At 42.9% G+C, this 23,406-nt stretch overlaps 1 protein-coding gene across 6 annotated transcripts in view; it reads left to right on the forward strand.

Moving 5' to 3' along the window:
* Positions 1 to 23,406, forward strand: part of plekhm3 (pleckstrin homology domain containing, family M, member 3) — a 111,047-nt gene that overhangs the window by 32,237 nt on the left and 55,404 nt on the right. For all 6 annotated transcript variants that reach the window (XM_052028805.1, XM_052028803.1, XM_052028799.1 and 3 more), the window contains one exon: positions 18,963 to 19,108. In XM_052028805.1, coding sequence (XP_051884765.1) covers positions 18,963 to 19,108 — 146 coding nt within the window. The remainder of the gene's footprint in view (positions 1 to 18,962; positions 19,109 to 23,406) is intronic.

Genomic DNA, 23,406 nt, shown 5'->3' on the forward strand with positions numbered 1-23,406 from the left:
TGACTGGCATTTCTATGAATTTAAACACTGATTCCATGTTGCCCTCTTAGTGCCAGGGTCAAAGATGTTGCTGAGTGACTACCAAATATTCTAAGCGGCTGGGGATTGCTGGTGAAGCAACTAGAGGTTGGTACCAATGCCGTTAAGTAGAAAGAAGGGTGAGATTTTGTGAGAGGATTTTTGGGGAACTCGGAATGAGATGAAAAAACAGGACTTCAAAGATAGTGAAATATAGATTACTACTGGTGGTCCAGCTAATGAATATGGGAGTGGAAGCAAAGCACAGATGGCTAAATAGATGGTGAAGACAGGAATACTTTGTATTCCTGGGGCGATCAGTATAAGCTGGATGAGTTGCATCTCAACTGGTGAGGCCCAATCTCTTTGAAGAAGAGTTTGCTTACGTTGTGGGGGATGGTGTGTGAATCAGGATATGGAATTAGAAAGGGTTGTGAGAGAATGACTGCGCTAGGATAAGAAATGGTCTGTTGCAAAGTAATAAAGCACTAGGTGGGGATGCCAGAAGATCCAGGAGGGCTTGACAGTGCTTGTGTATAAATGCGCATGGTGTAATAAATGTTGGTGATCTGGCACAAATATTTGCATGAGATTATGTTGTTGTGGTGAAATATAGGCCTGTGTCAAGCCAGGATGGGAGAAAGGAAAGAAGGAGATGGCAGTATTGATTAAGGAGACTATTGTAGAGCTGAAGGGAACAGATGTTCTATAGTACTTATTGGAAAGTATCTGTTTGGTCAAACTATGTAGGTGCTATTCCATTATAGAATATGTTCAGTAGACCACTAGTCAGTGGTAAGGATGTAGTTAAGTAAAATTGCAAGGAGTTTGCAGAGAGATGCAAGAACCATATTGTAGTGATAATTGGGGGTTTCATTAGTATCGTCTGGACAGTAATTGTGTAAAGGGTAAGTGAAGGAGAAGAATTGCTAGTGTGTTTGGGAGAATTTTGCTGATCCTACGCAACAAGGAAAGCTGGATCTGGTTCTGGGGATTGAGGTTGTTGAAATGATAGGTTGAAGAGGACATAGGTAAGCTGCTGGAGTGAGGGGGACATATGGCAGATGAGATTTGACACAGCAAAGTACAAGTGATTCATTTTGGTCTGAAGAATGAGGTTAGGGACACTACAATAAAACATAATTCTTAAGTGGGTGCAGGAGGAAAGAGTTGGGTGAATAGCTGCATAAATCCCAGCCTGGTGACCTCAACATCAATTTCTCTAACTTCCGGTAATCCCTCCCTTCTTTCCCCCCTCCATTTCTCTTGCCTTTCTTTTCCCTCATTCCTGTGGCCTCCTCACCCCTTCTCTTTCCCCTCCCCCACCCTCATGATCTGCCCATCTATTCCCCACCTCCTTCCATTTATTCCATGGTCTACTGTCCTCTCCTACAGATTCCTCCTCCTTCAGCCCTATGCCTCTTGCCTCTCCTACCTATCACCTCTCAGCTTCTTACATCACTCCTTTTCATGCCCCACCGCTTCACCCCCACCACCTGGACTCACCTATCAGTTGCCAGCTTGTGCTCCTCCTCCCCTGACCTTTTTATTCTGGCTTCTGCCCTCTTGCTTTCCAGTTCTGATGAAGGGTCTTGACCCGAAAAGTTGACTGTTTATCTCACTCCGTAGATGCTGCCTGACCTGCTGAGTTCCTCCATCATTTGTGTGCTTCGCCCCAGATTCCAGCATCTGCAGAATCTCTTGCCTCTCTGAGGTGAGAATATGGTTTGACAAAAATGTACTCCATAAACAAAGGGATAGAGTAAAAAAAAAGGACGTTTTTAAAACACTGTTTCTTTTGCACATGGAGTATTGCATGCAGTCTTGCTGACACAGTTTTGGAAGGATGTGAAGGCAGAAAAGACTTACTACGGTGGCTTCAGACTTGAGGGACAAGAGGAAAGAACAGCTGGGACCATTGTCACTGTGCAGAAGAGGTTGAGAGTGGATGTGGCAGAAGCCAGAATAAAATAATGAGAGATCGCTACAGAGTAGATGCATAGAAATTGTTCCCATTTTTGGAAGGATTAGGAAATGCACAGATTTACGGTGATTAGCAGAAGAACAAAGACAATATGAGAAGCTTTCCTCACACTGGGTGGTTTGCATTTGGAAAGCAAATTCATTTCTGGCTTTTGAAAGGGATAGTACCCGACAGGGCTACAGGGGAAAGGCAGGAGATTGGGGACCACCTGCATAGGTCTTGCAGGAAGCTGACATGGAATTTAGTCAAACGATTGCAAAAAAAAAAGACAAACTGCTGGTGGAACTCGGCGGGTTAGGCAGTGTCTGTGGGGGCAAAAGGATGGTTGACATTTAGGGTTAAGGTCCTGCATCAGGACTGATGCAAGTTCTTAACCCAAAACATCAACTGTCCCTTTGCCTCCAGGTTACAGCATCTACAGTCTCTTGTGTCTCCATTGGTCAAATGGTTTCTGTAACAGTTCTAAGACTCTATGATACATAAACTTGTACTCATTGAAATGTCTGATCCAACCCACACCTTGTATTTCCTCATATTATCCACTCCTCCTTACTTCCCAACCGATGTGATCCCTGTGACTTCACTAAACTTTGCAGCCCTACGGGACTGTTTGCTCTGGAAAAGTCTCCAGTCAGAATCAGTTGAACTTGAAAACAGTTGAAGTAGATTTAAATAATTTTTAAAATTAATCTTGTTAAAATTAATTTTACTTAAAACATATTCAATTTATGTAAATTAATTTAAAAATCAATGTTAAAATTTTAAAAATTTCCAGCATCTATCTCTTCAGTCCAGGTCAGTTATCTCCTGGGCTAAGTAAGTCAACCATGTCTGGCTGGCCCCAGTATACCTGGTCCCTCCACACAAGTGAGATCCATCCCAGACATGGTGCTGAGCCCCAAGGCAGAATGGATACACTGACATCTAACTCTGAATAAATTCTCAGCTTCCGCTCCACAATGCCCACCCCTAGAAGCCAGGAACGCGCTGACCCATGCAATGCTATTAGCAGGTGATGCTCTATTTCAACCCCTGGCCCAGGACCGCTCAAGATGGAGAAGGAACATTTGGGATGGGATCTTGACATCTATGTTCTCCTGATTAATGGACAACCAACCTGTCAAGCACCACCTGTGGTGAAGTCTGTGGGTCCCATATTGGCCTTATCAGCACCTCATAGGCCGCAGACCCAGAATGGAAACAAGTCATCCTCTATTTTGAAGGACTAAGAAGGAGAAGAAAGCAGCACCATCTTCATTGTTTGTATTTTTTTTTAAAAAAACAATGAAGCAGCTTCCACTTGTACTGTACCATAAATTAGAATTGATTTAATTGTGGCCATGAATCATGGTGCCAGAAAGGTTAAATGCTTATGTTTTACTTTTGGGACTAAGGTTTAAAGCCAGTCCAGACTGAAAGTCTCCTCTTTTTTCTGCAAGTAACTTATGTGAACTGACGTGTGTGGCATTCTTAATCCATATCCAAGTGCACATAGAACTATTGGCAAAAGGTCAGAGCAAAAAATAAATTGCTAGAAGAACTCAGCAGGTTGAGCAGAGGCAAAGGGATGGTCAACGTTTCAGGTCAGGACCCTGCATCAGGTCAGCATGTGTTTGCCTATCTCTTTCTTAGGAGGATACCTGGTGGGGGCTTTGGTAAATGTCTAGTGTACCATAACCTACTTTAGGGAGACTGCACTCAGTGTTCCTGTTGGTAACTCTTTCCTCATTACACTGAATTGGGAGTTCTGAATCATAGGACATCAAGTGGGATATCTTTAGACTTTTAAAACTGTTTCCAACAGAAAAGCAGGTATCATATATCACTGCTTCCTGTTTTCCTTGCAATGTGTAAAAAGGTCTTCTCAATATCCCAAAGCATTTTGGAGCCAATAAAGTACTTCTGAAGCATGATCACTGTTCCAGCATAGGAAATGATCCAGCCAAAATTCACAAATCAATGTCACAGTGTTGTGTAACTATTTTTTGGATGTTGTTTAATAAAAATGGATAAAACACTGGGGAAAGTACTCTGCCTTTCAGGATAGTGCTGCAGAGTCCTTTGCATCCAGCTAAGGATGTTTATTGTTCCTTCTGAAAGATGGAGCCACAAACTGTGCAGCATTGTTGCTGTACTGCTCTTAGAATATCAGCCCTATGGTCAAATCCTTAGACTGGGACTTGAACCCATGGCCTTTTATTATTACAGGAATGTGTGCTGCCGCTGAGCCATGGCTGAAGTTTCCTGATGACATCAGGCCTTGGTTTTCTAACTGAAAGCAGTATGAAAATGGAAAAGAGAATAGTCTTATTCCTAGCCAGCATTACATCTGATACCTTGCAGTGTTAAGCTAAATTAAAATCTGCACAGTTGTCAATTAGTGTAGTGGAAAGAAATCTCTTACTGGTGGCAAAAGTAGAATTGTGTCCTTTATAAACTGTAATTTCTCCATAACTTTCTAATGCAGCCAATTATATTTCACACCAAAGAACTGAAAGATCATACCAGATCTGACACTGGAGCCTTTCTTTCCTTCTATTTGATTTTCCTTTCACACTGCTGCCACATTCCGTACTTTCACACACCTGTCAGGATTCAGGCAGGTAATTGCAGAACCGATGACCCAGGGTCGTTGCTTGAATTCAACCATCTTGCCCCATATCCATTTATCAGCTGACCTCTCAGAATTGACAAGAGCAGTCCTGTCACTTTTGTCAATGGATTAGGCAAGGAGGCAGCCGGTTAAGTTGTATGGGACTGAGAGAAGAAAAAAAACACTTTTTTTTTAAAAACTTTAAATTCCTTAGCCCCTCAGCACAGATTCCTGTAATTACTCCCATTGTACCGTGCATGAATGGCAAATAATACGCCAAAAGCCATGTCTAATTGAGACCTTACTGGCCAAACAAATCCCGCATTGTTTGGCTTGACAAATTGAGGCCAGAAAGTGGCAGTGACAGTGCGGAAATTAAAAGAAAGTGCCAGAAAGACCATTAAAGCTACAGTAATAACCCTGTCTTATTCTGCAAGTTCCACCCAAGCCAATGGATGGCAAAGCTGCTTTTTAAGTAAACTAATCCCAGCCATTGGCACCTTGGGGCCTGTGTTATTTATTTAGTAAAAGCTATTTAAATTGTAATGCAAGATGTGTGGGCCCTGTCCCTATCAGCCAGTTGATTGACGTTTAAACACCATTAGTTGTGCAGGGTGACAGGATGTGGGCTGGCATGTTTTGTTGCTTCTTTTTTGTGTCATTGTTGAATCAGCATGTCAGAATTTGGGGACAAGTGAGAAGACACGAGCGACATCATTTGTGGGGTACATTTAAGGTAATGTGTGTGTTGAATTATTCAGGTCCCTTTAGTTAAGCTTCTGGGAACTGCATTATTTATTAACCTTATGCACCAATGTTTTGAATGACTTCTAGGAACTGGAGGCCATTTGGCCCCTCAACCCTGTGTGCCCATTCTATCAGATCATAACTGATCTATATGCTAATTCCACCTATCTAACTTGATTCTGTGCTACTTAATGTTTTTGTCTGGCAAAATGTCCGCAATTTCAATTTTGAAGCTGAAAGAATCACGGCTTTGTCTTTGGTGGTGGTAGTGTTTCAGATTCCCACTGTGGGTGAGGAGATGCACACTGCCATCATTCTTGTATGGCCTATCTCTAACTTTAAAGTAATGCCCACTAGTTTTAGATTCCACATTCAAAGGAAATAATTTCACTCTATCCAGTGCTATAATCAAAAGATCAGTTAGATTGCCTCTCAGTTGCTGTGAATACAAGTCCAGTCAATGTAGTCTGTCTTTATCACTTGACCTTAGCCTTATTTTATTCTGGTAGGTCCACATTCCAACCTCAATTTGTAAAGTATTCTCATTCCAGAGATTTCCTTTTTTAATTATTAATTAAAGCTGCACTTTCCTCAGTTGTCTCACTCCGATGCATTTACCAGACCCTCAGGCCCTGCCCCAACCCCACTCCACCACCTTACTCCTTCTCTCTGGAGGTTATTGACATTTGCTAGGATTCAAAGTCCACAGGGGCCACCAAACCTTCCCATTTTTTTATGAGTGAATCTGGAGCTGATCAGTCATCGGCCTGTTCTACCATGGTTTAGTCGTCTGCCACAATATCTCATAGTAATTAGCATAGAAACAGATGCTTTGGCCCAACTCATCCATGCCCACTAAGATGCCCATCCAAACTAGCCCTGTTTGGTCCATAACCATCTAAACCGTTCCCATCCATGTACTGGCAGCTCATTTCATATATGTACCACCCTCTGTGTAAGAAAAAAAAAGTCACCCCTCAAGTTCCTATTAAATCTTTTCCCCCCTCGCCTTAGACCTATGCCTTCTAGTTCTTAGTTCTCAACCCTGCAAAAAATACTGTGCATTCTCCCTATCTATGCCTCTCATGATGTTATACACCTCCATAAGATCACCTCTCATTTTCCTATGTTCCAAGTAAAAGTGTCCTAGCCTGTCCAACCTCTCCCTATAACTCACTCCCCTGAGTCCTGACAACACCTTTGTAAATCTTTTCTGCACTTTCCAGTTTAATAACATCTTTCCTGTAGCAGGGTGACCAAAACTGAGCACAATACTCCCAAGTGCAGCCTCACCAGTGCCTTGTACAACCACAACATAACCTCACAACTTCTACACTCAGTGCTCCGACTGATGAAGACCAGCGTGCCAAAAGCCTCCTTCACCACCCTGTCTACCAATGACTCCACTGACACCTGAAGTCCAAGGTCCCTCTGTTCTACAACATTCTCCTGGTCCCTACCGTTCACCATGAAATTCCTAACTGTACCAGCACCTTTCCAGCCAGGTCCACTGGATTACAATTGGAGCAGAATAGAAGGCTAATTTTCTCATTTATAGGACCCCTGTCTTAACCCTGTAAGATCTGATCATCCATCAAAGAATAGAGACTGAACCTTGCACTTTGCAGAATGACTTTGCAGAAGAATGTGTATATGCACACAACTCTAAAGCTGTCTAATATATTGCTACAGGCTTGGAAGTGCAGGCATTGTAAATTTCCATCCAGATCAGTGCAGCCATTTTGTGAAAGGGCAAGACAGTGGGACTAATTTCACATGCATAGTGGGCTGTGATCTTTTTCAGATAGGGGCACCCACCAGGGCCCATATCTCTAATTTTCCTTGTAACAGACTTGATGGGAATGGACTCCTATGCCAGCTCTTGGAGCAATCTCATTTTTCCCCACATTTTTCCCTGTAACCTATTCTCTTTTGCAACTGCTGTTGGATCGGTGAGCATTTCAGAACTGAATGCCTGGTAGGCCTATACAGGACTATCTGTAAGTATAAGAAGCAAAATGTGAGAGATCAATAGGTATGAGAATGGAGAACAGTATTTGGTATTTAGGGGTTTGGGGATCATGAGGACAGTGTAGAAATGTTTAAAAGTCACAGTTGAAGAACAATTGAATTCAAGATTGAATAGAAAGGGCATAGCAGTGATGACTGACAAATCAAAGACTGTGTCTCTTATTACACTTATATTCTTTTTATTAACACTTTTAAAAGCAGTATCTTGCTAACAAATGTCCTGTATGTAACAAAGATTACAGAAGATCATTATTGTCAACAGAGAGGAGAGCCTTTTATTGCATCCATCTAAACTGGATTCAGTCCTAGGTCTCCAGATTACCTAATATCCAATATTCTAAATTATAATGCAGTTTAGTCTGCAGAATATAATTTGTTGGAAGCTGTTAATGAATGCCTGTATAGAAGAAATAATTTCTGCATTGTAAAGTCTAAGGATTTATGTCTTAGAATTAGTTTAATTCTGAAGTTTTAAGCTAATGCAATTCTGCATCGCTACATTGTAATGTTAAGCTCCTTTTTAGGAGCATTGAATAGCATTTTAAAATTATGTTTAGATTTTAAAGAAAAAGGCATTTTGACCACATTTCACTGTATCATTGGTAGTAACATACATTGGAGCTCTTTGAGGTTGTGAAATATCCCGGATTTTAATTTTTTTTTCCCTTTGCAATGCATCTGGAGGGTTACCAAACATACTTCCACACTAGAGGCAATTAATCTAACCTGGATCATGGGATTGTTAATTGATTGTCTGATAGAGGTCTTTATGAAAAAGTTTGGTGAGGTAGATATAAAGGAAACAAAATGAGTACTGTGTGCTTTACCATAATTGGGCCATAAATGTATAATCACTAACCAATCCAATTGAGACCTCAGGAGAAACCTCCTTCATCCAAGGATTAGTTAATAATTTAAAACTTGGTACTAAATGGAGTGGTTGAGACAACTAGCATTGTTGAGCATAATGGAAAGCTGATAAACACATGAAGGAGAAAGAAACAGAAGAATATGGTGAAGGAGTTGGGTGAAGTAAGGCAAATGGTGGCTTATTTGGAGTACTGGCCCAAGGTACCAGATGCCCTGTTTCTAAACTGTAAACACTACATATGCAAATCTGGTTGCAGTGATTTTTTTTCTTTTTCAATCTTTTTATTAGTTTTCAAATTAATACAGATTAATATCTGTTTGTACATGTAATATAAAGAGATCAGGAGAACAATCATAGCATAGATAACCATAAAGAACAATAAAATATATAAAAAATCTGTAGATCCCATGATCTCTTAGTAAATGAGTATAATATAAAAGAAAGAAAAAGATTTATTTTATATATATATAAAAGAAAAGAAAGGAAAAAAATCCCCAAATCAATAAGAAAAATTATAAACAATATATCAAACCAAACTAAACAAAAATTTCAAAAAAAAGACCAGACTGAAATTTCTCAGTAGAAACAGAGCAATATTATGTTGTCAACTCCGTTCCTCTAAATTGAAAAGTTATTGAAAGGGGATCTATGTCATGTGAAAATATGGAATAAATGGACTCCAAATATCTTCAAATTTAAGCGAAGGATCAACAGTACCACTCCTAGTTTTTTCCAAGTTTAAACATGATATAGTTTGAGAGAACCATTGAAATGTAGTAGAGGGTATTGGATCCTTCCATTTAAGCAAAATGAATCATTTGGCCATTAATGTGACAAAGGCAATCATACGGTAAGCAGAAGCAGATATATGGCCAGACTCTATCCTTAATAATCCAAAACTTGCAGTGATAGGATGAGGTTGTAAATCAATATTCAATACATTTGAGATAATGTTAAAAATGTCTTTCCAATATTTTTCGAAAAGAGGACAAGACCAAAACATATGTGTCAAAGAAGCCACATTTGATTTACATCTGTCATATATAGGATTTATATGGTGATAAAAATGGGCTAGCTTATCTTTTGACATATGGGTCCTGTGAACTACCTTAAACTGTATCAAAGAGTGTCTGGCACACATTGGAGGTGTATTAACTAAATGAAGAATTTTCTTCCATGTCTCTGTAGGTAAAGATGTCTGGAGTTCGCTAGTGATATTGTTGTTTATGTTAAGACAAAAGGAAACTAAGGAGGTGTGTGCTGTAAAACCCCTCAAGCCTGCTTCACTATTTAGTTATGGTTGATCCTGTACCTAAGTGGACATTCCCACCTTATTCCCATGTTCTGTGATCCCCTACCTGCCCAAAAAATCTTCAGTCTCAATCTTGAATGAACTCAACAATTGAACATCATAGCACCCTGAGGTAGAAGTATTCCAAAATTTGCAGCCCGCTTTCTCTTTAACTCAGCCTTAAGAGCTGATTTCTTATCCTGAGACTAATTTCTCCTGGTTCTTATCAGGTGAAAACTTGATTTTGAGAATTCCAACTTTTCAGAACGATTGTGATAGGACGGTGCAGCACTCCCTTACCATTGCTCTAGAGTCTCAACTTGTCCTAGATTGAGGCTTGAACCTTTAGCCATTTTAATTTCCACAAAAGGTATTGATACCAGCTGATTTAACTCCTTTGAACCTTTGTTCAGATTCTCAGAATGATAGCAGGGACAGGAGGAAGCCGTTCAGCTCATCTGTCTGTGCTGATGCTCCTTTGCTACTTCCTCAAAGTCCTATACAGGTTAAGCAAATCTCAGTACAATGCCTCCAAGGCCTTGACTTCCCTCCTATAGTGCAGTGCCCAGAAACTATCAACACTCCTCTCCAACTGAGGACTAGGTAGTGTTTTATATGATTTATTTTAGAACCATAAGAACCATAGAACAATACAGCACAATACAGGGCCCTTCAGCCCACCATGTTGAGCTGATCTTCAAACCTCACCTAAGACTATCTAAACCCTTCTTCCCACATATCTCTCTATTTTAAATTCCTCAATATGCTTATCTAGTAATCTCTTGAATTAAACCAACGTATCAACCTCCACCACCACCCCAGGCAGCGCATTCCATGCACCAACCACTCTCTGGGTGAAAAACCTCCCTCTGATATCTCCCTTCCCACCTATACCTTAAGCCATGTCCTCTTGTTTTGAGCATTGGTGCCCTGGGAAGAGAGGCGCTGGCTGTCTACTCTATCTATTCCTCTTAATATTTTGTATACCTCTATCATGTCTCCCCTCATTCTCCTCCTCTCCAATGAGTAAAGCCCTAGCGCCTTTAGTGTCTCCTCATAATCCATACTCTCTAATCCAGGCAGCATCCTGGTAAATCTCCTCTGTACCCTTTCCAATGCCTCCACATACTTCCTATAATGAGGCGACCAGAACTGGACACAGTACTCTAATATTTTAATGTCCTTTCTCTTGAACTCATTGCTCTCAAATAAAAAAAAAGTCAGGACTCCTGTATTATTTTAACAATATTAAAGAGGCTGAGGAACATTGATATAAAATTGACTTAGGAGCAGAAAGGAAATGGTGGTGGCAATGGTTGTGGGATTTATGGTTCTGTATTCCAGAGTTAGTACACTTTTTTTTTGATGTATGTTAATGTCCTTGATGTAATTTCAAGTCTGCACAGTTGAGACTTTGGACCTGTACTCCGTCCTGGAAATTGGTTTGATGGCACTGTACTCCTGGAGGATTCATGCATTGCCTGCCTCTCTGTACCTAGCTGGTTGACCTACAGGATGATTACCTCCTGGAAAGTGCACTTGAGGAATATCTCAACCTCTAGTACAATCAGCAATGATTCTAGCTGTTCCTCAAGCTTAGATGCCCTGGGTTTGTGTTGAGTAAAATGAGGTGCACCCTGTGCAAGGGGTTATCCAGGATACATGAAATTCTCACATGGTGTTGGAATTGATGGCAATGCATTGTTGAATTAGGATGTCACGTGGGCATGTCAGCCCAAATTGGAGGTGCAGTGGAATTCAATAGTATTGGTGAAACAAACCTTTAGTACACTGGAATTCTACCCACTGTTGCCAAACTGTTTCATCTTCAGTGAAATTCAGCATTGTACAATAGAATGGAATGCAAAATACCATAGCCCATGGGTATTCACCCTCCTTTAGGATGAAGTGTCTTCTGCCAGATCCACAGTCTTTGCCACGGGTGGGACAGATGGTGAGTGGGTTGTTTGGGATGCTGTGTGTCGGTCCACTGAGCCCTCCGTGTGCTCCCATCATAGCGACGCTAGGTGGTTATTGCCTACCTGTATGCTCCTCCTCCATTCTGAGTGGCTGTGGGCCAGGGATTCCCATGAATTGGAGAGGATGTTGCATCTTTTCAAGGAGACTTCGAGAATGTAGTCTTGAAAATCTTTGCCTTCCCACAGCTCAGATAGAGTGCTGCTCCTGTTGTTGGACATTCGGACAACGTGACCTGCCCACCGAAGCTAGTTGAGCTTGATCAGAGCCTTGATGCTGGGGGCGTTGGCCTGGGACAGGTTGCTGACATTGATTTGTCTATCTTCTCATTGGATTTGGAGAATTTTGTGGCAATATGTCAGTACTATAGGTTTTCCGTGCCTCCAGAATGTAAAGGAAGGCAGCGATCATTGCAGCATTGTAGGCCGTGAGCCTGGTGCTGATTGGAGATCTGAAGCCTGTGCTGGTGCACTGTAGTCAGTGGTAAATTTTATCATCAATTTCTGTCTTCTCCTGAGAGGGGGTCTCCCAAAATATGGAAACTGGTCCATGCTTTCCAAGGTTCAGGCATGGATCTTGATTGTCAGAATGAGAGGGAGCAGTGGGCACCATAGTGTTGTACTGCAAGAGCAGGTCAGTAGAGGGCCTTTTGTCTTCTGGATGTTTCACATAAGACCCATTCTCTTGTACAGCTCGAAAGAGTCAACAATGACTTGGTACTGAGCCTCCAGGTGTGCACCTCCATGAACATTGTCTGCAGTCTATGAATAGATGACTCGAGGTTAGAATAATCCTGGTTCTGAAGCCATAACAGTGAAGGTTCAATGATTTCCTGTTCACCCTGTAGATTAACTGCACTCCACTGGGGAGCTTGTTGGAGCTGAGGTGCGGTGTTGTGGCAAAGAAGGTTGTTCAGAGTTCTGGTATCGTGACATGGCCTTGCTTGACCTCGGTCTGCATTAGGATTGGGTCTGTGGTGGACTTGTAGGCTAGGATCATGGCTTTCAAAAAAAATCATAGAAAAGTAATAAATTTTTGCCAAATTTAAAAGAAAGGTTTTCCATAATCCACTTTGGTTGATGGGGTCAAAGCCTTCTGTGAGGCTGGTGCTGATATCTGCATTTATTTTGGATTTTCTCACATTGTGACAGTCGTGTATGTTGTACCTTGTTGGGTGGAGAATCTCCATTGCGGACAAGGAAGGAGCTCTATGGGCACTGGGGACAGTCGGTTGAGTGGATCCTCGTGATGGTGTTCTCTGTGGCAACCACCAGTTAGACCCCTCTGCAACTGCCTCAATCAGGATTGTCCCCTTTCTGTAACTCTGAGGTCTCCAGGAAAGCTGTGCTCAGCCAAGAGGAAGTGACTAATTCATGTCAGAAGCAGCTCTGGCCCATGTTTCAATACCTCCAGGGATTTTGACTGCTCCAAGAGTCTTGTTGATTTTTGGCAGTTGTGTGGCATTTCAAGTGCTTGTCAGGCTGGGTAACACCTAGATGGCAGCAGTCAAGGACAGCCATATCAAAGACACAATTTCTGTAGAGATATTTCAAGTGCTTTTTCCAGAGGATGCTGACTGACTCTTTGTCTTCTCTCTTCTTGGCTGTCAGCTTGTGTGTTTGGGACATAGATGGTCATGACAGTTTTGAAGAATCCATACATATCAGTTTGGTTACCTTGTTACTGAATTCCTCTTTCCATCCACCGTCTGTTCTGCAGGTCAGGAATTTTTTTGGTGGACCATTGGTATTTCTGGTCCTTGGGAGCTGATTTGAGTCCTTTACATTTCTATGCACTCTATTCAAAATGTAGTATTTTGAAATTTTCAGAGACCTTTAATTTTAATATCTTTCCATGCCACATCCTTTAGTTGATTCTATTCCTAACTAAAATCAGTTTGTAGGTTCTGTGATTTTGGATTGATGCTCAGCAGTATTTTGAGAAATCATTGAGAAATGCTATAAATATAAGGATGAGAGAAAGCCATCTCTCCCTTCCAATGATGTCACTGTGAAGGATTCAAGGTCAAAAATGTTCTGTTTGAAGCCAGTGTTGTTAAATGAAGCTTTGAACGAACAAAGCTTTGTCCCAATTCCTTCTCTCTACCCCCACTACCCCCTCCTATTCCCTTATTTTTTAGTCTGATTCAATGTTCCATTCTTTAATGCTAATCGAACCCTGACCCTGGGAAGTATTACAAAGGGCTGTATGGTCTGGACAGGGAGTGCACACTCTCCAGCCTCTTCACTGTAGGTAGACTGTCTTCCTGTTGGTGAGGTACTGAGACTTTCCATTCATGTAACAAACGGGACTAATTAGTACCCAAGAGTGAATACATTTCTCATCGTGCGTTGCTTTTGAATGTAACATCAAAGGAACGACTTCCTTTGTGGTTTTTTTCTCCCCCCTCTTTCCAAGATCTATGTAAATAAGTAGTTGTATAATGCAATTCAGACATGGTGGTAGTGAAAAAAAAACTTAGCTCTGCTATTCAAGCACTGTGATGCATGGCGTAGAATGCTGAATAGAGCAGGCATTACTGAAAACCAGTACATGTGCCTCCTTGATCACTTGAGATGAAATAAGTAGAGCTCCATGTTTATCAAAAGAAGTCCTACAACATCTGTTTTAGTTAAAGAAGAACAATCCCAAAACTCCCAAATGGTGAAGGGGTGACCTGTGGATTCCTGAGGCATTGTGGGGCAGCCTTTTCCTACCCAGTCAAAGGACTGGGTAGTCACTTCAGAATAGCTGGTGAGCATGCATCTAGGAATTGGCTGCTGCCCAGTTACACACTATGTTATGATCTGATAGAATGAGAGCCAAAATAATCATAAACAAATTCCAGCTCATGAATTCCAAGGTTAGTTCAGCAATGGCATGTTACAATCCATCCGTAACACTATTCACTGTTATGTATGACTTAAACAATAATTTGAACTGTTAAATAAATGCAAAAACATTGCATCTTGATAATAGTGAAATAGTACGCAATAACATTGAATTGTCAGTGTTCAGTATGTACAACTTCTCAGTGATCTTTTTACTCCCTGTTCACCCCCCATCTCACTATCTGGCAACAGTCATTAAAAGGGAGGTGCTGACTCCAAAGGCAGGTTACTTTGAATGTGCTCACTTGATGTATTCTGATTCATTTCTCTTATTGATCTGACATAGGTTCCTTAAATTTTTTGTGTGCTTTAAGAGCTTTCACCATGGAGCCTAAAAGATGCCCTTCTCATTCAAGGGATTAAAGTCAAGTGAGGCAAACCTTTGTCTCCTGATGTTGGTGTCTCTCTGCTTGCTGTTGTTGCAGTGAATATTTAGGGGAAATTATCAATATCACAAGGATTTTTAATTCATACTTCCATGAAAATTAATTTTCACTGGTGAAGGGAAAGAGGCGGACTTTTATGTTATGACTTGTGGTTATTGTTGTGGTTGCTGATGGGACAACTTATTGGTGCACAGTGAGATCCCAAACACTGCAATGCAATAGTAACCTGGTAATCTGGTTCAGGAGTAAATATTGGTGAGCACAGCAAGTTAAACCGTTCCTGCTTTTATTTCCAAAATAATGCTACGGGGCCTTGTATGCCTACCTGAAAGGTTAAATGCATTGAACAATTTGTCTGGAAGGTGACACCTCCAACAGTGCAGGGAGGAGGTACAGGAGCCTGAAGACCTACACTCAATGATTCAGCTTCTTCCCCTCTGCCATCAGATTTCTGAATGGTCCATGAACACTACCTTGTATTCCTTTTATTTTGCACTATTTATTTATTTTGTGATTTATAGTAATTTTATGTCTGCACTGTACAGCTACTGCAAAACAACTAATTTCACGTCATATAAAACGGTGATAATAATTCTGATTATGAGAGTTAGTTCTCAATGCTGCACTGAGAGTGCTAGCCCAGAACTTATTATCCAGCACACTCCAGAAGACGCAGATTTAAATTAATTGGCAAAGCAACTAGTGGGAATTAACAGAGTTATGATCAGTAATACAGTGCCTGGAGTGGTGGTAGAAGGAAATTCAGTTGTATGTCTGGCCCTTCGGCCCACCTTATCCATGCTGACCAAGTTGCCTATCTGAGCTAGTTTCATTTGCCTGCATTTGGCCCATAATCCCTCTAAAGCTTTTCTATCCATGTACCTGTCCAAATGTCTTTTAAATGTTGTAATTATGCCCGCCTTTACCACTTCTTCTGGCAGCTCATTCTACATACCCACAACCGTCTGTGTGGAAAAACTTGCACCTCAGATCCCCTTAAAATTTTTCCCATCTCATCTTAAATCTACGTTCTCTAGTTTTAGCCTCTCCTACCCTGGGAAAAAGACTGTGACCACCCACCTTATCTATGCCCCTCATGATTTTATAAACCTCTATAGGTCACCCCTCAGCCTCCTATGCTCCAGGGAAAAAAAGCCCCAGCCTATCCAGTGTCTACTTATAATTCAAGACCTCCAATCCTGGTATCTTTTCTGCACCCTTTCCAGCGCATCCTTCCTATAGCTGCGCAACCAGAACTGCACACAGTACTCCAAGTGTGGTCTCACCAATGTCTTGTACAGTTGTAACATGACGTCCAACTCACAACCTTAATTTCCTTTCAAGAAGAAGTGGTGCGCAGGGTTATGGAGTACAAGTAAGGAAGTGACACCAATTGAATGGTTCTTTTGTAGAGCTGAAGCAGATAACATGGGGCAAATGGCTGTATAAATATGTGAAATCTGCCCCTCTCTAAACTATACCAGAGAACAACACCTTTCTAATTTACAGCAGAAGAAACATTCGTGTGGAAATTACGTGTACGGATTTGTGTCCTAGCACCCCATGATGGGCTAATGCTCTGTGAATTAATTTAGCAGCTGTGTTCTCCAGCTCCATCCCCCATCGCCTTTTCTGACCCATGCGGCTGTTGCTCATGACTGAGGTTAGTTAGGCTATTTGATCATTTGAGGTGAGCGCAGTTCAGCACAGCCCTGTCCTCATCCAAGTAACAACAGTCGGCCCCTGAATAGCAGCCAAAAATTTGAGGTGTGGCTACGTGTTTTGCTTTCGCTACCGCTAGACTATGAAGGGATAAAATGGGGTGGGGTCTGAGGCCATTGTGAAATGACACAATTTGTTTTCACAGCTGTGAACGGTGCTGATCTGGTCTTGAACCTGAGATCTTCTGCCTTGCCACTGATAGAAAGTCTCTGTCTGTTAAACAGTTAAATTATAGTGCTAGCGTTTATTTACAGTTGTGCTTTGTAACCAACTTGGCACTTTATTTATAGAGGCCTGGTTTTATCTCTCTTATTGTGTAGTTGCTGTGACAACGGTCAGCGCTGTATTTTACCTTGCTTATTTTGTTTGCATTGGCAAAGCTGTGTTGGGGGTGGGTTTGTTCTTGGACGTTCAGTCATCCCTTACGACACTGGCTGATGATGCTGTGCACACATTGTTCAGATATTCCATCCAGGTGTGTTGTACCAGCCTAAACACTGAGATGTGGACTGACACTGTTGGAGAAGGGGAAGGGCCCTGGAGTCTTGTTTCAGCCTGAATGAAGAATGTGGCAGGGACATAAGTACTTGTTCCAAAATGTTTGCTTCCAATGATGTTTCATCAATGTTCATCATTGCTCCCCTGAAGTCTGTAATGCTGAGTTTGGCATATAAATCCACAAAGATCTCAAGCAACCTCTGGTTTCTCATCAAATTAGCTGATGCTGTCCTTGTGTTGGTGTTCTGATTTGTGCTTTTGGAGGTTGTTGTAGCTGAGCTCCAACTTTTTTTTCACCCACTGTTTCCAACAGAGGTCACTGAAGATGAAGAGGTGCCAGCAACTGTTAGCTAATATACAAGCCCCTTAACTTCGCTTTTGCTTCAGCTCCTTGAGGTCACACCTGGTTAGATGTTGCCTTGCCATCAGAGACCCCTCGCTCTGGAATCAGCTGTCTGGTCCACATTAGGCCCAAGGCTGTGGTGAGGTCTGGAGTCGAGTGCTCACTATGAAGCCACAAATGAACATCAGTGAACAGGGTGTTGGCATAAGTAATATCTGATGGCATCATCTATCCCACCTTCCATCACTTTGCTAGTGATTGAGAGAAGACTGATTAGCCAGATTGTCCTGCCTTTTGGGACAGACCAAGGTGATTTTCCACATTTTGGATGGATACAAGTGTTGTAAATGTATTGGAATGGCTTAGCTAGAGGTGGTTCTGCAGTACAGGTCTTTGGACTGCAGTTTGGATGTTATCCAGCCTTGTAGCTTTTGTTGTATCCATTGCTCTCAGCCATTTCTTGCTTTCAAGTGGAGTGAATTGGATTGGCTAAAGATTATCTTTTGTGTTGGTAGAGATATTGGGGGCAGGTGGTAGGGATCAGGGAGTGGGGGAATCCAAGATGGATTATCTGCTCAGAATTTCTGGCAGAACATAGTTGCAATTGCTTCACTTGGGCTTATTAAGAGCAGGGATGTTCTTGGAGCCTTCTCCTTGTGTTGACCGTTTGATTGCCCATCACCAATCATGACAAGATGTGGCAGGACTGCAGAACTTAGCTCCAACTGCATCACATTTTGGGTATACCTAGCGCTGCTCTTGGGATGTCCTTCTGCTATCCTCTTTGAGCCAGGGTAGATCTTTAGTTTTCACTATAGTTGGAATCTGCAGTTCCATTTATCAGCTCTGAGCAGTCAGCCAACTTGGTGTTTATGATTTACAGGCTGTCCCCAGGTAATGAAATGGAAATTGTTTTTACAGGCGTCCATAAGTCAGAAAATACACAAAAATCACTCTACGGTAACCATACCTCCACACTATTGTAATGAATGTCATCAAAAGCACATAAAACTAATAAAAGAGAACAACGACTAAAAGTGGAGAGAGTGGGGAAACTAGCACTGCCATTCCTAGGAACAAATGTATGTACACACATTGAATTTTTGAATGTAATACAATTATGGGAGCTCATTCTTGTGTATAGGTATCCATAAGTCAGGCATTCATAACTCGGGCATGGCCTGCACTTTGGTGTGACCAGTGGATGGTGCTGTTACTGATGTCAGAAGTCTATTGTCCATCTCTTGAGTACAATCCTGCCAATGACCCAGTGCTGCATTGTCAGAGATGCAGTATTTTGAATGACTCGTTTTCCCTTTGGGTGGATTCAAAAATACCAAAGCATAAGTTGAAGAGCTTTAGGGGAGTCCTCCCTAATATTCACTCTAATATTTAGCCATAAATTCACATCAATAATGCAGTAGGACCTTGCATCATACTTGAAGGCACTTGCATTTTTTTCCTATTACTTATCATTTATGATTCCAAGAACTGAAAAGTCATCTGCCATAAATGTTAATTTTTCTTTCTCTCCACGGATCCTGCCTGATCTATTGCGTATTTGCAGCATTTTTGGTTTTTATCCAAGAATTCTGTTTTCTTTTTAATAGGATGTCAGAGACCAGTGGGTTTGACCTATGGGATTGCCAAGGTGTGCGCCTACAGTGGATGGTACTATTGCCAAGCATGTCACGTGGATGATCTCTTTCTGATTCCTGCTCGACTGGTTCACAACTGGGACACCGCAAAACACAAGGTGTGTTACTCCCTTACAACCTCTTGCGAAGTGCAGCGACAACTGTAGCATAACTTCTACCACGTTGTATTCTGGTCCTCTTGTTATAAAGGTCAGTATACCATTAACAAATGTTGATTCTTTTGTGTGCCTTTTTCATGAGATTTTAATCTGTATTTTTACAAACAATTCCATCCCATATCTCCAAACCTCATTACTAAAGTATTATTTCTCACTTTTCACCATTTGGAAGTACTTTCCTTTTTTGGCCGAAAATGGATGATCTCACACTTTGAAATCCACCTGCCACAGTTTTACCCACTCAAATATATAAGTATTTTGTAGTTTAGTGCTTGCATCGACACTGCTTTTATTGCTGCCTGACTTTAAGTTATTGGCAGACCTGTGGCTTCTTGCACTGTTATTCAAGTCATTAGCTCTATGATTTGTTGGGGATGAGGTGCAATATTCAGGGATGAAAGATTGAGAAAAGTATTTGTGCAATAACACAACATTATTTGACACCAGCCTTCACAGAGATTGGTTCTGTTGTAGACAGGTGGGTTAGGATCATGTCTTGCATTCATTGTGAAGCAAATGTAAGATGGAATTGAATTTCTGTGGACAGCCATATTTGAGGAGAGTGTTCCCCCAGTTGCACCCAATTGCTTTAGTGAGGTCAATAAATGCCATTTATAGCGGTTGGTGTTGCACGTGGCATTTTTCTTGCCCTTGTTCTGTGATGGAGATTTTATTCATTGTGACCTTAAATGGACAGAATCCACACTCTGATTCAGGGAACAGCTTTTCAGCCACTGGAAGGAGGCAGTTCTGAAGGACTCAGTGAAGACTTTCCCTGTGGCAGACAGCAGGGAGACCACTCAGTAGATTCCATAGTCAGACGTCTTCTTTCTTTAAGATGGTCACAATTATCATCTCTGACACCCCCAGGTATACATCTTTCCTGACATGGATGTTGAGATTCTGAAATTATGACTGAAGCTCTTCACCCCTCAAGTTTTAGGATTTCTATGGGGATACCATCTGCTCTTGTGTTTATAATTTTAGTTGGTATATTGTCGTCTTGACTGTTGGGTGTGGTGGCAAAGCTGGCCAAAAGATGAAGAAGAAAGTCAATAGTAAATACAGTTGGATCTTCTTGGTGCCACAAAATCATATTTTGTTGATATGAGTACCCACCTATTAATAAAGACTTTTGGGCTCCAAGAGTTTAAATTTGGAGCAAATAACACACAAAGACTAGGATTTTATTCCCTAGAACGTAGAAGATTTAAGCGATTTAATTGAACTCTAAGACATAAGGTAAGTTTGAGGCTTGCTCTTGGGTTTCAACTGAATTGCAACCCCACCCCCCCAAATTTGTGCTAAAGTTTTGAGAGTGGGACTTAGGGACTTAAGCTTATAACCTCCTGTCTCATAGGCAAGTGTGGACTGATCTTCCAATGATTATGAAATGTTCTCTTTTGACTCACACACAGACAACCCTTTAGATGTTTTGTCACCACTGTAAAACCTGGCTTGATTCAAAGACTCAGCTGGGAATGGTATAGATTTGCACACTGGACATACTTCGAGAGATATCCTGACATGACCTATTGCATCCAGCTACACCACCCGAATGTCACTCAAAACATCCATCCTCCCACCACATAGTCTTCCCACTTCAACTGGAAAACAAATAGACTGGTACCCCAATGCATGATGCTTGACTGTCCTTCACTTAGTCACCCCTTTCCTTCATATCTGATATTTTGGAACTAAAAACCAAAATGCTCGAAGAAAATTTTTAAAAAAGGGTTTATTTTAATGCACGTAATTTTTTTGAACAGGTAAAAATGTATCAACCTGGAGAATCCTTGTAATCTGTGGAGGATCATTGTTCTAGGACTAACCACAAAAAAGGTTTATCTTGACTTCAGAGCCAAATTCTTCAAGATGCCTCTGATTGCTTCTCAAGGAATGAAGTCTTGGCTCTGGTTTACATTGTATGTACAGGCAGTCCCTGGATTATGTAAGAGTTCTGTTCCAGAGAACTGTCCATAAGCCGATTTCTCCGTCATTCAGAGACATCCATTCTCTATAGGAACCCATATCGTATTGCTCTGCTTACACTTTCTGTAATTCTTTTTTTTCATTGAATACTTGCCCTAACACTACCTGTAATCGAACTGATAGAACATATATAGTGTCCAGTCATTAATGAATACCACAAAATATTCTGTAATTATTGTTACTATTGTAGCGACTCACTGCACCGGCATCAAACCGGCTCCCGACATCGCGACGTCATCGGAGGCCCCGATCCAAGATGGCATGGGGCCCTCCTTCTTCCCCAGCGTTGGCCTGGGAAAGCCCACGCGCGGGAAGGTCAGGTGACCCGCGCGTGACGTCAGCGTGGGAACTGTAGCGCGGGAAGTTTTCGGATATTAAAGGCGCATTGCGCACCTGTCGGCATTCGACCTCTGATTTCGAAACCAGCGACTCTGTGTCTTCATTTCGTAGTGTGTAGCTAGCTGCTACATTGGTGACCCCGACAGGCCCAAACGTTTTTGGACCCACGATGACTGCACAGCAAAGGGTACAGAGGCAGTAGCCCTTAAACTGCCCACCTTCTGGACCCTCCAGCCTAGTGTCTGATTCAACCAGGCCGAGGCCCAGTTCCAGGTTCGTCAGATCACCAGGGACGAAACCAAGTACTATTATGTGGTGAGTGCCCTCGACCGAGACACCGCAGCCCAGGTCGAGGATTTCATCCAGGCGCCCCCGGAGGAGGAGAAGTACGATAAGTTCAAGACCCTCCTTCTCGAGACTTTCGGCCTTTCCCGACGCGAACGGGCCTCCCGCCTACTCCAACTCGATGGGTTGGGCGACAGACCCCCTCCGTGCTCATGAATGAGATGTTGGCCCTGACAGACGGGCATAAACCCTGCCTGCTGTTTGAGCAGATCTTCCTGGAGCAGTTACTCAACGACATCCACCTGCTCCTGGCGGATGCCGATTTCAGCGAACCCCGGAAGGTGGCCGCCTGGGCGGATGTCCTTTGGCGGGCAAAAGAGGAGAGCGGGGCATCCATCGAGCACGTTGCCACACCACGTACCCAGCGGCCCAGCAGGCCAGACCCGGCGATCGAACGCTCCCCACCCGCCACCAGGTCTGAGACACCGACTGACCAATGGTGTTTCTAGCACCAGTGGTGGGGCGCTGACGCCTGCAGATGCCGGCCACCATGCAGGTTTCCGGGAAACGCCAGAGCCAGCCGCCACTGATGGCTATGGCGGCTGGCCACCCGGATAGCCTCTTGCATGTGTGGGACAGGCATTCCGGCCGTCGTTTCCTGGTGGACACTGGAGGCAAAGTCAGCATCATGCCTCCCAACAACCACGAGACTCGCAACTGCACACCAGGACCCACCCTCAGAGCCGCCAACGGCAGCGCCATTCAGACCTTTGGCACCCAGTTGGTACACCTCCAGTTCGGCACCTGCAACTTTACTTGGAGGTTCATCCTGGCCGCCGTCGCGCAACCACTCCTTGGGGCAGACTTCCTTCGCGCCAACAGTCTGCTGGTTGACCTGCAGGGTAAGCGTTTGGTACATGCCAGGACCTTCCAAACGTTCTCGTTGGGTGAGGCCAAGCTACCGGCCCCACACCTCGACTCCGTCACCACGTCAACCAATGAGTTTGCCAGGGTCCTGGCAGAGTTCCCATCCGTACTAATGCCCCAGTTCTCCACCACCTTGCCAAGCACAGTGTCCAGCGTCACATCCCCACCCAGGGCCCTCCCCTCCACGCCCGCGCCCAGCAGCTACCCCCAGACAAGCTCCGCCTCGCGAAGGAGGAATTCAAAAAAAATGGAGGAGCTGGGGATCATCCGCAGGTCGGACAGCCCATGGGCCTCTCCGCTACACATGGTCCCCAAGGCAGCCAGAGGCTGGCGACCCTGTGGCGATTACCGACGCCTCAACGACATTACTACCCTGGACCGGTACCCTGTGCCGCACATTCAGGACTTTGCTGCCAACCTACATGGGCGGTCCATTTTTTCCAAGGTCGACCTCGTCCGCGGGTATCACCAGATCCCGGTGCATCCAGACGACATTCCGAAGATGGCGCTGATCACATCTTTCGGCCTCTTTGAATTCGTCCGGATGACTTTTGGTTTCAAGAATGCTGCTCAGTCCTTCCAATGACTCATGGACGTGGTCGGGCGCGACCTTGACTTCGCCTTCATATACCTTGACGACATCTTGATCGCCAGCAACTGCCGCCAGGAACATTTCACGCACCTCCGCCAACTCT

This window comes from Pristis pectinata, chromosome 1 (genome assembly GCF_009764475.1).
Source record: "Pristis pectinata isolate sPriPec2 chromosome 1, sPriPec2.1.pri, whole genome shotgun sequence".
Taxonomy (NCBI): Eukaryota; Metazoa; Chordata; class Chondrichthyes; order Rhinopristiformes; family Pristidae; genus Pristis; species Pristis pectinata.